The sequence below is a fragment of the Cucumis sativus genome, chromosome 5 (genome assembly GCF_000004075.3).
Source record: "Cucumis sativus cultivar 9930 chromosome 5, Cucumber_9930_V3, whole genome shotgun sequence".
Classification (NCBI taxonomy): domain Eukaryota; kingdom Viridiplantae; phylum Streptophyta; class Magnoliopsida; order Cucurbitales; family Cucurbitaceae; genus Cucumis; species Cucumis sativus.
In genome coordinates this window covers 26,817,926-26,832,997 of record NC_026659.2, presented here as the reverse complement: position 1 = coordinate 26,832,997, position 15,072 = coordinate 26,817,926, and the positions used below count along the sequence as shown (strand labels likewise).

The following is a 15,072-nucleotide window of genomic DNA, read 5'->3' as shown; positions in this document are numbered from 1 at the left end:
AAAATATCTTTGAACTATATAATTTTTTTAAAAAAAAAACACCATTAATATATATATAAAAATAAAAATCACTAATACTCTCTTACTTCTCTATTTAGTATTTTCTAAACTTGTGAAAGTTGAAGGTTATCTTTTACACAAACTATTTTACACACGAACTACCAACAAAGTTTAGGTGTATTTTCAATAATTTAGTCTTCTTTAGAAGGCCAAATTTAGCCATTTTAATATTTCTTTTATACTCACAATCTTTCTATTTGTAGGTTGTATGTGGTTAACAGCATTGTAGTTTTATAGTACTTGGCCATGGTGTTTTCTCTTAAAAGTGTTTGATTCCATCAGTGGTTGATGGATTCTAAACCTTGAAGTCATGCAGACTGATACCGCAAGAAAGATTGTTATAAACATTGTATGTTCACTTTCAATTTTTTAAAGCTTCTGAAGGGAAAGAAAAGTTATAGCTATGCTAAATCGTACAAATGCAACCATCTAAATAAAGAATATATCATGGTGGATAGTATTCGTTTTTATTTATTATTTAAATCAAGAAACAAACAAATCATAGAAGTTTCTATATTGAAGGAAAAACTTTTTTTAGGTTAAGGACTTAACAAGAATAGACAAGAAATTTAGAATTTACAGTTCTTACTTATGTTTGTAATACAACAAAACCTATTGATAATAAACTCAATCAACATCTATTTGATAGATTTCATTGCCTAATTATTATATTTGTACCACCTTAATAAATAAATATATATATATATATATATAAAAAAAAGGACAATTTACTTCTGAAAATAAATTTCAATTCAAAGCAACTTTTGAATTTGATTAGCTTTTAGGTAGATGAGATCTTGGTCATTCCTACTACAATTGGACTTTTTATCATGAGTTTTTGTTAGGTCTCTAGATATTCTTGGACCAAATTCTTCTGACAATCTAATCTCTGAAGGACTAAAGTTAAAATAGCATTTACTTAAAACTTTGAGTAAATAGGGAATGCATATTTCCATATTTTAACCCCAACAGAAGTTGATATTATACTTTTATCCCATAAAATAGGGAATGAATCAATAATTTAAAACACCAAAAAAGACCCCCCCCCCCCCCAAAAAAAAAAAAAAAACTACTTTCCTACAAATAATATCTAATAAACAAAAATTAAGATTAGAGTTCAAAACTACATGACTGCAAACCAGCTGTGATCTTTTGGAAGTATCATCCGTGAATTTCCAGCTATCTGAAAACCATGGAAGAGGACGTCCATGGATTCCTCTTCGAATTAACAAGCTTGAGTCGAGTTCTTCCTTTTTTTGTCTCTCCAAAAGCTGTCTGTCAGCATTGCCGAATCCCCTAATTGGTTGCAGTATATCCAAGCTTTCGTATAGATCAGACAACCATGAAGGTAGATACTTTATAGCCCCCCTCCAAAATGCAGCATTTTCTTTATTATCACAAGTCTTTCAAGGTTTCATAAGTGAACAGCAGATGAACTTCCAAGTTCCAAGATGTATACACAGTACCAACATCTGAAGTATATGTACAAGTATCAGGACAACACTGACCTTGACCGGTTTAACGCCAGGTCACACTTGTCTCCTTCAAGAAGCAAATTTTACTTGCCTCCAGAGACAGATTTCAGTGAATCACAGATTACTACCATTTCATAGGTCTTATTAGTCATCAACGTAGCACATATGAGAAGAGCATCCAACTGAAGCATTCTTAGGTTGAACTAATTGAAGAAATAGGTAGACTGCAGAACCTCTTTGAGATCGAAGTCTCCCCCAACAGGTAGAGGAGGAAATTTTAAGTTGGGGAAGGACTTTTGGAAGTCCTTCAATAACTGTAAAGGGAAAAACCACCGAGTTTATAAAGGAAAGAAATTCCATACAGAAAAGACAACTAGAATTATAGGTCAGTTGATCAAAAGAAGAAAATCGCTTGCCACCACAACCAGGATAGTTTAGTTGATCAAGTACACATGGGGAGAGATACTTACATTCTCCAGAATAGGAGCCTCATATAGCTCAACGAACTTCTTCCTAAGTATTATATTCATTTCGTCAACATCACATGCATGGGTCCAATATGAATCATGGACTCCTGTAATGGAACATTGTAAGAAGATATATGATCAGGATTGAACATTGGAACTAACCAAATCGAGTTCTTCGCTAAGATAAAGGACCCAGTTGGGAAAGAAAAAGGAAAAAAATGAAGTGAACCTGCAAAGTTTAAGCCTGCCCTTTTGCAGGCGAGAGCAGTCATCATCATATGAGAACTGTCAAGGGAATGTATATAATTTGGAGGAAATGCTGTTCTCTGACGCATAGCCATGACCTACAGAAAATACTAAAAATTAACCAGCCGGTAAACACATCCTGCAACACAATTTGACTACTGCCTACAGAAGCCCTTCCTAAGCAAGTTAATAAACTTGAAGCGTACCTAGACAACACAGACATGCAATACTTTTGTGGGGTATTCAACAAAAATTTGAAAATTGTAATAAGCAGATTTGAAGCCACCCAATAATGCCTGATCTGGTTGCCATTATTTAACACAGGGTGTAAAATTTTGTAAGTCAAACCAACAGAGAGAATAATAGCTACCTTGTCAGTTTCTCGTTGTAGACTCAACATTTGCAAGGAAGTCTTGACCTGCAACAAGTCAAGGACAGCTCTTCAGTAACATACAAAAGACACTATAATGGTCCAAGTTTGTATACAGTTCAAAACACAGAAAAATTTTCACAAATTCAGTAGAGCTTTACAAGATGTCTTCCTAGTTTCCGGTAAGGTTGCACCACTGGCAATCCAAGAGGAGTGGTCCATCGAACTGCCTGATTTTCTGAAGCTATCACCTGTGGAAAATTAAATGTGTGGACGTTCAAAATTATGATATTTGTTTGAAGACAACAAACCTCAAATGACGGGTGAAGAGTGAGGATTCAAGAAAAAATGGCTGGTGAACCAGGCATTGAAGCAAAAATTTCCCAATCTCTACACTGTGGCTCTAAGATGTCAAGGAAGGAATGAGTGAGAAATTGAAACGGAATTGAGGAAATTCCTTAATTAGAAGAAATTTAATAGACTAGGAGGCTGAGTGAGGAGTTGCACGTTTTATTGACTGTACTGACTACTGAAGGATGTGGACAAGGTGGGAGATTCTTTATGTTCAAACTGGAAGGTAGATGCATGAGTGTAGTTCCTATATTTAGAGTTAAAAATTATTAACAATAAAGTGCAATCTCTTCTTCATATCTCCATCCGCATAAAACCTGTTTTCATCTCCATGTAGCAATATTTTTTTAAACTTGCACACTCTACTCCAAAAGAGACACCATCTTGAGGAGGAGGCATGTTGAGGATCCCACTTCGAAGAAATCAAGGGACCTCACACTCTTGAGATAGATGGACTACCACTCTCATTGTCAATTGAATGTTATCGTTAATAAAATAATTAATGAAAACTGAAAAGTCCTTTCTTCAAGTTGGTGAGACTACAAACTCTATCAAAATAACTAAAGCAATGAGGAGAGGACCACAATGCCACCAACTGAGAAAACGTACCTTTGCACATTCACCAAGCCAGTTCATGATAGATTTTGCTGCTTCAAACATTTCCCCGATAGCAGTCAAGGTAGTCTGCACGAGAACTCCTCAAATCAGCAGAATGTTCACACACACAAAGTCTACAACTTTCAAGGGTACAAGTGTGACATTTTTTCAATGCATATTGCAGTTTGATGACTCACTTTAGCTGCATAGCAAGAAGCCGTAAATAAGTGTCGCTCATTCTCGATGGATGATCTTTCTTTCAACCTTTGTCTAATCTGATCTTTGGCACCAGCATAAGTAACACCATACACCGATGTCATGACTGTCTGCTTCACCAGTTTACGATCCACCTAATTGCAGCCACAGATATATGAATCCATTAGAGGAAAAGCATACAAGCAGCAATAACAAACATAACTTAAAAGAAACATCTTCTTCTAGAATTATTAGTTTCCAAACCTGATTGATTAAGAGTCTGGCATGCAATGCATTCGGATTACTAGCAGGATCTTTCGCTGCATCACTTCGCATTATGTCAAGAACTCTGAACCAGAAAAATAGATATAAGTTATAGGAGAGAGTGAACCAGAAAAATAGATATAAGTTATAGGAGAGAGTGAACCAGAAAAATAGATATAAGTTATAAGAGAGAGTAATTATGGGAGTTGATGCGATTAACCAAGTAAGAAAAGTAAGAAATATAAGCTAAAACAAACAGCCCACTAAAAGTTAGTGGTTTATGAGGTGTTGAGCCATGGTGAAGTAAAGTAATTACATGCATTTTGCATGTAATTTCTTTATAAAATGTTTTTGAAAATTTTTGTTTCAAAGATTTTTGGAATTTTTGCTAAAATATTTTTCCTAATTTCTCTTTTATTGAATTTTTTTTTCTTCAATTGTTGGTGCACCCAAACGATGGGTGAATTGGTCTTACCCACCCGCTTAACTACATGTCGGTTACCAAATGTCCCCTTAACTACTATTTTTACTTCCATACTAGTTGGTGAACCAATCTTCGAAAGTAGGATGCCAAAAGCAGAGCCACTTTGAGTTTATCTCAAATATCACTGCATTGATTTACGCTTATATTGACTATAGTTTGTAGAACCCATATATGAGTTACGAGCTAGCTCCCTTATCACGATTACCAGATTCAAAATATTCTTCATTTCATGGCAAAAAATATTGGAATTGACGCCCACCACATTGTTAGAACTCAACCTCCACGTATATAAAACATCAAAAGAAAGTTAAGAAAATGAAATTTCAAAATAAGAACAATTATAATAATCCTTCATACAATCAAACATGCAGCAACCTGGAAGCAATTCCTGAGTACACGTCTGCTGGTTTGTCACCCGCTGCAAGGTTAACTGCTTCTGCCCCCAACTGAAAAGAAATGACACAATATTAAATGCTAACAAGTAAACATCGACCGTGCCATTTTAAAGAGAACTTTTCTTTGTCAAACCTAAAGAATAGCCCAAAAGTACAGATGGATAAAAAGAAAGATCACTATACTTGAAATAAACTGCTAATTTGAAACAGTACAGAAAAAATATTTAGATTTTTTCTTCTGTAGAGTATAAGAAGCATTATATGAATTCAGGAGCTTTGGGCACTGACCAAGCAAGCATCGAGACATTTTCAATCCCTAAACATGCAAGGATTAAGAAATGATAAAAATGGAAGTAGCTTCACTTCTTGGCCGACTTTGTATCTTAATCTTATCAAACTACAGAAATTGAAAGTTCTTTACCTTGTCCCTCCCAAGAGCTGCATAGTGTTGCAAGCCATTGCAGGAACCATCCTGCCAAATTATGGGGAAATAAACAACAATAAACAGTTATAAGTACTGCAGAATAGCTAGCTATGTCATTATGCTTTAGAAAGGGAGAAAGCCGGAGAGATTGTAGCAAGAAACGAACAATACATTGATAGTTTGGGAACAAATAAAAAAACAATGAAACTAATACCTGATGTACAGGCATATGGGAAATAGTTGTTTCCGGCGAGGGACTTCTTAACGCCTCTGACAGATCAATACACACTGCCAAGCACTGAAAAGGATCCTCTGCACCCAACCACCAACGGGATCCTTCAAGAGGCCGGTCTGCAGAATCAAAAATCTCATCCAAATGGTTCTCGGTAAATGATATCCTGTCCTTATAAGATAACTTGTCCACACCACCAGCATACAGATTTGCTAAATGTATCTTTAACCAACGTAACCCTGACTCCCCAAGAGGTCGTCCCTCTGCAAATTCTAAAGTGCCTCGACAGAAATCAGAACCAATATGATTCAAATGCGGATGCATGGGGTATGCACGACCTCGAAAATCTAGGTTGTGAGGATAGTAAAAGCCTTCCTCCTCTTTCATTTTCCTGGCCACCTACTCACAATAAAAGTAAATTCAAATACATATTGACAAGCGGATTAAAATCTAAATTCACTTCATCCAATAAGTTCTTACCGCAAGCTTAAGCTCTGTGTCACACCGTTGTGAATGCCTTTCGCTATTCTCCCTTTTCACAGCCTTGACTTTCCACTTCCAATTTCGAATTTCTGCTTCGTCTTCCACCATTGGCTGCTCGGGCAGAGGCATCTGTACAGATTGAAGTAAAAGTTAAGTTGCAAAAAAAGACAGCTTTCATAAGATATAAAATCATGAAAATAGGGACGGAAGGCATTCAACTCATTAGCGTACATCTTCTCGGTCAACCAAGTCAGCAAGACGACCACCACTAGCCCATATCTTCTCGATAACGCTAAGTACTCTTTTATTCACCCGCCACTTGGTACTTCCAAGTATATCAAGTGCCTAGAGATGCAAAAATTATTTTATGCGTCAAACAAAGATAGAAGCACAATTATTTCCACTTCCTTCATTTCTTATATTATAAAGAAATTGTAAAATTCCCCTTTCTAACACGGAAAAAAATAAAAACCACCTTGTTTGGTTTAGTATTAAAAGAGATAAGTAGTAAATTTATGTTTTTGAAACCATGGGTCCGAATCTTTGTAGCCAGATGGTCTATCAGCTAATAGCCAACTACCCATACCCACGGTCATCAATAAAGAGAAAACTTAATGGAATGGGGAGAATTTTTTATCCTTCTGCAACTGGAATTCATAATGAAACTTCAAGTTGAATTTTCTTTCCTAAGGGCCAACTCTTAAAAGCTCCTTCTGATGGCATCACAACGTCAAAGGCAAACGCCATTAAACATGAAATCAAAGAAAAAAACTTCTTCGATAAAGTGCAAATACTTATAATCGTCCCTAGAGATATTAATGTTTCAACATGGTACATGGGAAAGAGTTTACAAAAAATCAAAGGTATGTAAAAAAATCATTAAACTAGGATAGCAAACCAACTCAAACCTTAAAAACCGGCCCTAGTTGCTTCTTTGAAGCCCTTTTAACTGCTTCACGTTGCTGTCTTGCCCCACGTATTCGCATAACATATGATGGTAGGAAAAAGTGTGCCCCTTGGTCATACCTACACCAGATTAGCATATATCAAATACCAAACAGAACTAGAATATGACCAATGAAACTGAAGCTTCAAAGAACACGCATGTCGCATCATTCAAATCTTTACTCTCCAACAAAGGATGTATATAAAATGAAACGACGTTGTCACTCTCAAACTATTAGGAATTATTGAAATAGCTTCAAATGTAGAGTTACCCACCCTGTCCACTTACGAGGAGGCACCAGCATAGGCATATACGGAATGATCATGTGCCCAGCCTGAGAAAAAACAGAAGAAAATCACTAATCCAAGACATAAAGTGAGTAATTTTGAGAGAGAGTCTAGCAGAACTATATGGAATCAGACAACCATAACAATGTCTGAGAACTATTTTCAGAAATGCAACCAAATCTACGGTATATGATTCTACTTACAGTTTTCACCATGCCTCGATAAACGAGTGGATCGCATTCAATAACACCATATCTCTTGCCAAGTCTCCTACAAGAAGAAACCAAATATTGACAATTAGTAGTAGCAGTAGTAATACTTATATCGAAACATAGAAAGAACATGTAGAAAATTTGAAGTGAGATAGAATATGAAAAATAAATCAAGAAAGCAGAAAGCTTGTTAACTGTGATTCTTTCAAGGAGGTTTTAAGAGAATGGACAAAGGCAGGGCGAAGATCAGGTGGAGCATCTCCTATTTGATCAACTGGAGGTTGAATATAGGCTGTTTCTATCAACAACTGAATCAGACGGCAACCAACCTGTAAGGTAATAGGAACCAGAATTAAATAGTTTCTCGTTGTCAATACGTATACCTGCATATCTACCGTCATTCACAGCAAGTAGACAAAATAATTGATGTTTTACTTTCAATCGAGACAATGGACAGAAAATGAAAAAAAAAAACCTTCACATGAGCATCCGTGCCCCAAGGCTTTGAATCATCATGGTTTTTTACTATAAAATTCACTTTCTGCAACTTCTGTTGTTTCATCAGCTTGGTGAGTTTTTTCCTCAATTTATCATGACCTTCGGCTAGTTGCTCCGGTTGTTTCTTCGTCTTCTCAAAGAAATTTCGTATTCTGACCTGTTTTGTAGAAAGGAAAATCATTCATATAAATGTTTCAAATAACTTGATAGCGTTCCAGAAAAATACCAACTAGCGTTCCACGAAAAATACCAACTAGCGTTCAGATGCTGATGACCAAACAAGGACGTGTCTCTTACATATCAGAACCATATTGATAGAGAGAGAGAGAGAGAAATCATGTGTGAGTTGGTTAATGGCAAAGGCTTGTAATAAAGATCGTTACTAACCGCTCTAATCAGAGTATTCCATCATCGGGCAACGTGTCTCTTACATATTATATAAACGAGAGAAAATTTGAAAGAAAAATAACTAAGCGGGTGAAGGGCAGAGAGATGCAGCAGAAATTTTCACATTGTACATTGCACCATCGTGTCTCATTAGTGGGTTATGAAAATTGGAACCTCAAATCACAAAGAAAGAAGTACATGGCAAGACAAAATTTTAGTATTGCACTAGCAATAAACTGCTAACTTGCAGGGGATCAGGATCAGGCAAAGGCAAGGGATTACAAACTTGTAGTTAAGAAAAGAAAAGAAAAATGAGAAAAGAAAGCAAGAGAAGTATTAGATTAAACATAATTTTCATGCCAAAAGTAACCCATGCCTAGTTTTTCAATATGATCTCCGACAGACTTATTATCAATTAGAAAATTAAACCAAATACAATTATGTTGACAATCAAATAAGAAATTTAAACCAACCAACCTCATTTTCAATTGCTTCTCCTATACCAGAAGCAGCCTGAGTTACCCTGACAGAACCGCCTCCTTCAATATCACTCATCAGCAACCCCATTAACTTGTGCATTGTAATCACTGCCATCATATCTGCCGGTAGAAGATGGAAATAAAGAGCGTGACTCGGACTGCTCCTTTTAAACTTGACTGATTCTTGTTCTGCAACAATTGCATCACGCAAGGGTTGGAACCAGCCAAGAAATAAAGACTTCATGTAAGGTAAATTGGGCGCCAGCTTCTGCTCACATATATCCGCTATAAGATCTTGGTATTCTTTAGCAGCCTCTTCCCATGCCTCTGTCTCTATCTTTATCTGTCTCTTCCGTAGCATATCGTACTTCGTATCCCGGTTTCCATCGACCATCCCCTTAGGCTGCTTAAAGTGAAGCTCCACCTTGTCTTGTTTGTTTAGCCCCTCCATTATTTCCTGAATTTCTTCGGAGCCCGATAAATCCCCTTCGAAAATGGCTGCCTCTGCAGCAGTAGCGTAGCCTTTAGCATGGTATAGAACCCCATAAAACGGCACGGGATTGCTTGAATGTGGGAAATTGGAGTTCGTAAATCCAACTTTTTGGGGATGGAGAAAGATGATTCTACTAGAGCCCCCTGATTGGCAACAAGTGTTCAAGGTTTCTAGCGACCTGGAAGATCTAATTTGGTCGAGAAAGATATGGTCTTCAGTAACTTTTCTTGAGGTAGAAGAAGAGAACTCGGAGAATAATTTAGCTTTCCTTGAAGCAGCTGTTTTGAAAACGTTTCTCCACATTGTTTTGTACCAGAGAACCCCAATTCCTGAAACGACGTGTTCAAGCAATTCAAAAGGCAGTTGATGGATAAGAAGAAGATAACAATTTGGTGGTAAACATATGTTGTTTCTCCGAAATAGTTTGGGGAAGTGAGAAAATGAGCAAACAAGGTTGAAGACGAAGAACTCAAAGCGAGAAGAGAGGGAAGGAGGTTAAATTTTTCTAAGTGGTGAGAGAATGGAGAAGAGAATCAGAGAGGCGGCCATTAAACCCTCCTTAAACCTACGTCTCCCTTCCTTCACCCGTTCTTCAAGCGCTCTCAAAACTCGACCCATCTCGTTCCCCTCATTGTCCTGCTAATCCGCTCGTCGTATTGGGCCTCATGGGCTTTACCCATAACGGGCTTTCGATCAATTTTGGCCCAAATTTTGTAAAATTAGGATTTGAAATATAATCTCGTAAGTATTTTGTCAAATTTGAAGAAAATTTGATTTTATACATATTTGATCAAAGTGCTTCAAATCAAAACAAGAATCCAATGATAAAAACCACTTTTAAATTTGTATAATTTGTTTATCACTCTTATGAATTTAATTGGGTTTTTTTTTTTTTTTTTTTTACTTAGAGAGCTTGTTTTTCTTCAAAAATATTTTAATGTATATATGGTTGAATATGCAATGTAATAGTAATAAGAAGTTATGAGATTTAACTAAAGTAATGTAAATTTTGTATTTTAATGATTTTTATTTATGAACATCTATTCAAATTTGTATACTATATTTGATTTCCTCATTTTTTTTTTTCGAATTATGAAATATATGGAAAGGCAAGCATAGAAATTTTTTTTCATTATTTTCTTAATTTAAATTTTTTTTAAAAAAAGTTGTGACCTCTTTATTTTTATAATAATTACCTATTGGTTATTGGATGATTTGCTTAAAATCTTTGCATTGATATTAATTTTTTAAAATTTCAAACCTTAATTTAAATAAAATGTTGGCTTTTATTATGATGAAAACATCTAAGATATATATTATCATTTGCTTAACTTCAATAACTATGAAAAGAGAGGAGAAAAACTTTAGATTAATATGCTTACCTTACGTAAGGATTGAAAAAATATATTGCATTAATCATTTTACTTGTAGACATTAAATACATTTATTGTTCGCCATAAGATTGGGGAGGAAGGTGGGCATATGATATAGAGAGAAAAAAAAACAAAATAAGGAAATTATATGGTATATAGGTAGATATATAGGTTTTTATAGATTTATAGAATATAAAGATAGATATATTCTTGAAAAAAAAAAGAAAGGAATCGTAAAAAACGACAAAATGAACCTAAGATTTTAGGTTTATTAATAATGCAACAAATGAAACTATTTAAAAATATTGAGAAAAAGATTGTATGGGCTATAGAAAGTTTGATGAATTTTGTTTATATTTCGTAAATAGTTTTAATATTTTGTTATTTAATAATTTGAAGGTAAGATTACAACATATAACGCGACAATCAATCATTAAAGGAGGCAAAGGCGGAAACCTAATTAAAGTTAATAGCAAATTTAGAACTTTACATTATGGGAGAAGATAAGTTTGAACACATTGGAAACGAAAAAGAAAAAAAATATTAGGAACAAGTGAGAAGCTTCATATTTTTCCACTAGACCAACAAATTAATTTACAATGAAGCCAAACTTAAGATGAATCCATCCCTACTAAAAATATATCTGAAATGACATTCTAAATATCTAAAAATATACTTTAAAACATTGAAAGAAAGATTTTAAATCTAACTCATGGTTCAACAAAAACAACTTATAGGACACTCGAAAAAAGAAACTATAAACCAAGTCTTCTGTCATTTGTTCAACTATAGTATGGTTATATATCTCATTTATTCCAAATTATTTTGTATCGTAATTTGGCAAAATTCATAAGTATGTATTGAATGTATAGAGTGGAAGGTGAAACATATGAAACACCAAAAGCATATGTAATGCATACATACATACATGTGTGTGTGTGTAATGGAAAAGAAGAAGGCCTGTAAAGAGTGATGGATGACATTTCTTAATCTATGCAGGCAATGGGTTTGCCTCAAAACTTTAAGGTAAAGGAGTAGGAACTAAGAATGTCATTGCTTGAATAGGCCCCATTTACACTTGCTTTGAGACAAACAGTACAACTAAAAGATGATTACTGCCATTTTTAACTTCTTTTTTTATTCTTTATGCTTTGGGTATTACCATTTTCAATGAGTTTTGATACTGTCCTAAACACCAAAAATCTAAACCCTTGTAGAAAATGAATTTTGATTTAGTTGTTTGTGGTAATTTGGTCATACATTTAAGGAAATTTTCAGTGAAGAAAAGTGAAACTATGTCTTTTATAGAAGATATTAGTCCTAAGTATGTAATAAAGTTCTTATATAGTTTTTGCTTGAAAACTAAGTAGCATATATGGTGATCCATAATGTTGAAACTCACATTTCACCAACTAAGTATGGTAAGTGTGGGAAATATGGTAAGCCAACTCAAATATTAATTCTTCACCCAACACTTTCTCATTCTCCCACAAACCTTTATAATCTCAATCCACTTTTGTATCAAATTGTCTCATTAAACCTTATCTTTTTTTATTTTTCTCCAATATGTCATCAAAAGCCACTGTTAGAAGACATATTTTGGAGAGGCAAGCATGTCCTAAAGAGAAAGATAGGACAAGCCAAAACATTTTGTCCAAACACCTTAAGAAGATTTACCCAATTGGGTTACAAAGAACCACTTCTTCGCTATCTTTATCTTCAATGTCATTGTCTTTGTCTCAAAACTCAAATGACTCTTCTCTTACGGACTCCTCGATCCAACTAGATCAGAAAATTTCATACGCAATTCGCCTTATTACGCCGCCTCCTGAAAGAAGAGAAGTCCCATTGCCTAAAAGTATTCAACAGCAAAGTCAAGAACTTAGTGATGGAGAATTGAGACGGTGCAACTGGATCACTCATACTAGTGGTAAGATTATGCGTATGCTTACACAGTTGAAATGCTTCCTAGCAAGTGATAATATAACATTAAATAAAAAAAATAAGTTAGATACTAAATAACGTTTGTTTGAAAGTTCATATTATTGATGTGATAAATAATGTCATCAACTTAGAACAACAGTTGCTAACACTGTCATATTTCTTCATATAATGAGATTGTGACTTCTAATAATAATAGTTCTGATATGGATTAAGAAACACTATATCTTATTGGAAAAGAAAGAAAAAGTAGTTTTCCTCTATAGAATACGTTCCCCACATGCTAGACTACTTCATGACTTTACTGATGTTTTTCTCTTAATGTAATTGACATAGATAAAGCCTATGTATCTTTTCACGACGAGTGTTGGGGCGTTCCAGTGTACGATGACAAGTAGGTTGTCTATGTAACTTTTTGTTTACTTTACATGTCAATTCAATTAATAGATATGTAGTTAACTTTGGAAAAAAAAAAAAATGTTCAGCCGACTTTTCGAGCTACTCGCACTATCTGGGATGTTAATGGACTACAACTGGACTGAAATTGTGAAAAGAAGGGAACTATTCAGGTAATATTACTCTGCCAGTAACACACCCTTTATGTACTTGAGTTAAATTTCAATCCCATGATAAATATACATGCACATTTGGTTGGTAAAAGGGAAGCTTTTGCTGGATTTGAGCCAAGTGTTGTTGCCAACATGGGGGAGAAAGAGATAACAGATGTAGCATCTGACAAGGCCATTATGCTGGTGGAAAGCAGAGTGAGGTGCATAGTTGACAATGCCAAATGCATATTGAAGGCAAGCCTAGATCAACTGAGTTTTTAACAAGTTGTTTCATAGATTGCATTATTAATCAGAATTACTGGTTTTTAATTCAACTGCAGATAGCTAGAGATTTTGGATCATTCAGTAACTATATGTGGAGCTATGTGAACTTCAAACCTACAATAAACAGATTTAGACATCCAAGAAATGTTCCCTTGAGAAGTCCTAAAGCAGAAGCCATTAGCAAGGACATGGTGAAGCGTGGTTTTCGGTTTGTTGGGCCAGTGATTGTTTATTCATTCATGCAAGCGGCTGGGTTGACAATCGATCATCTTATCGATTGTTTTCGACATGGTGAATGTGTGAATCTTGCAGAAAGACCATGGAGACATATCTGAAAACAAGCTTTCCTAATTTCCCTTTAATGTTGTGGTTATTTTGTGAGCATTAAGTTAAAAAATATGAATAATTATATATAGAGAAAGAGAAAAGAACCAAGATGGAATTTATCAACTCTTTATTTATCAGTTTCTGCTAGAATGGCCAATTCTGCCACTGAAATTAAAGCCTTGAGAATTGATCAGTTCATATCATCAACAAATGCAGAGCTCACCATTACAACAGTTGTGGCGTAAAGGTATTCGACAAGTTGGAGCTGGTGGAGAATGAGAATGGTGTATTTTATTTGTTCAATATTTTATTAAGGGGTGTTTTAAAGTCCTCACATTATGCTTCTAATATATAAGAAAATAATTATTCTAGATGTATAACATGGATCTCTTGAGTTTCATCTTACTACTGTTTCAAGATATAACCACACTAAATGAAATCAACTGATTCAAAATTGCTTATCTATATGCTTTCTCATATTATCTAAGCAAACTCTCATTGTCTACGATAGAGAGAACTTAAAATGTGGTTAGTTCATACAAAACTTAATTCAACTAAAATCAATCAAAGCATATATGACAATAGAAAATTTTAGTCTAGATGCAGTTTAAAAGGACCAAATATGTAATGATATACAACCTCATTATATTGTCCCTCACTTTCAGAAATGTCAATTGAGCTTAACAATGACGATATGATCTTGGTTCCATTTTTACTATATTTGTTGAGTCAAAGCTAAAGATAGTTTTGCCTTAACAATGATTTGTGTTCCAACTATTTTTCAAGGTTGTTATGAGTTAATAACTTGATGCCCATAAACTATAGCCCACAAGTCCAAAAAGGGAAATCAAGATTCTCAACAATCGTGGAAGTGGGGTGCTGAAGGCCAAGCACATTAGATGAAACCGAGAAGGGTGCCACGTTGCTAGACTAACCCTACCTAGCTACTCTCCATTGACACAAGAGAGCTTTCATACAATCTCCACAACAAATTTTAGAAAATTTGCATAAGTAGAGGAGTCACACTTAACTTAAAAGAAACGCAACCCTACTAACAATACCTCAACTCGTTAAAAACTTAAACTTTAAAATATGTTGAGCAAGCACCATACCAGAACAATAACCATTTTAGAGGACAATTTAATATAGGCTAATAAGATACCTTACGCAAATCACACATCAACAAAAGTCATCATCGATGACCCACTTAATATACATTTAGACTATGATTTGACATGGTTTGAGTTCTTATC

At 34.8% G+C, this 15,072-nt stretch overlaps 2 protein-coding genes across 2 annotated transcripts; one reads left to right on the top strand and one right to left on the bottom strand.

Annotated features, from left to right (window-relative positions):
• Nucleotides 1-950: 950 nt before the first annotated feature.
• LOC101217958 (DNA-directed RNA polymerase 1B, mitochondrial) lies at nt 951-9,948 on the bottom strand. The gene is made up of 19 exons (XM_004135376.3): nt 8,851-9,948; nt 7,964-8,143; nt 7,684-7,817; nt 7,480-7,546; nt 7,265-7,323; nt 6,952-7,069; nt 6,275-6,388; nt 6,041-6,172; nt 5,543-5,959; nt 5,326-5,376; nt 4,885-4,955; nt 4,026-4,110; nt 3,764-3,916; nt 3,579-3,653; nt 2,780-2,869; nt 2,619-2,666; nt 2,232-2,346; nt 2,006-2,109; nt 951-1,849 (listed from the first exon to the last, which is right to left on the bottom strand). The coding sequence occupies exons 1-19, from the start codon at nt 9,646-9,648 to the stop codon at nt 1,739-1,741; spliced, it is 2,922 nt and encodes a 973-aa protein (XP_004135424.3). The 5' UTR covers nt 9,649-9,948; the 3' UTR covers nt 951-1,738.
• A 2,254-nt stretch (nt 9,949-12,202) lies between these two features.
• LOC101218195 (DNA-3-methyladenine glycosylase 1) lies at nt 12,203-14,280 on the top strand. Its single transcript, XM_004135377.3, has 5 exons — nt 12,203-12,648; nt 12,996-13,053; nt 13,145-13,228; nt 13,321-13,462; nt 13,549-14,280. Exons 1-5 carry the CDS (start codon nt 12,285-12,287, stop codon nt 13,825-13,827), a joined length of 927 nt encoding a protein of 308 aa, XP_004135425.1. The 5' UTR covers nt 12,203-12,284; the 3' UTR covers nt 13,828-14,280.
• Nucleotides 14,281-15,072: the final 792 nt, after the last annotated feature.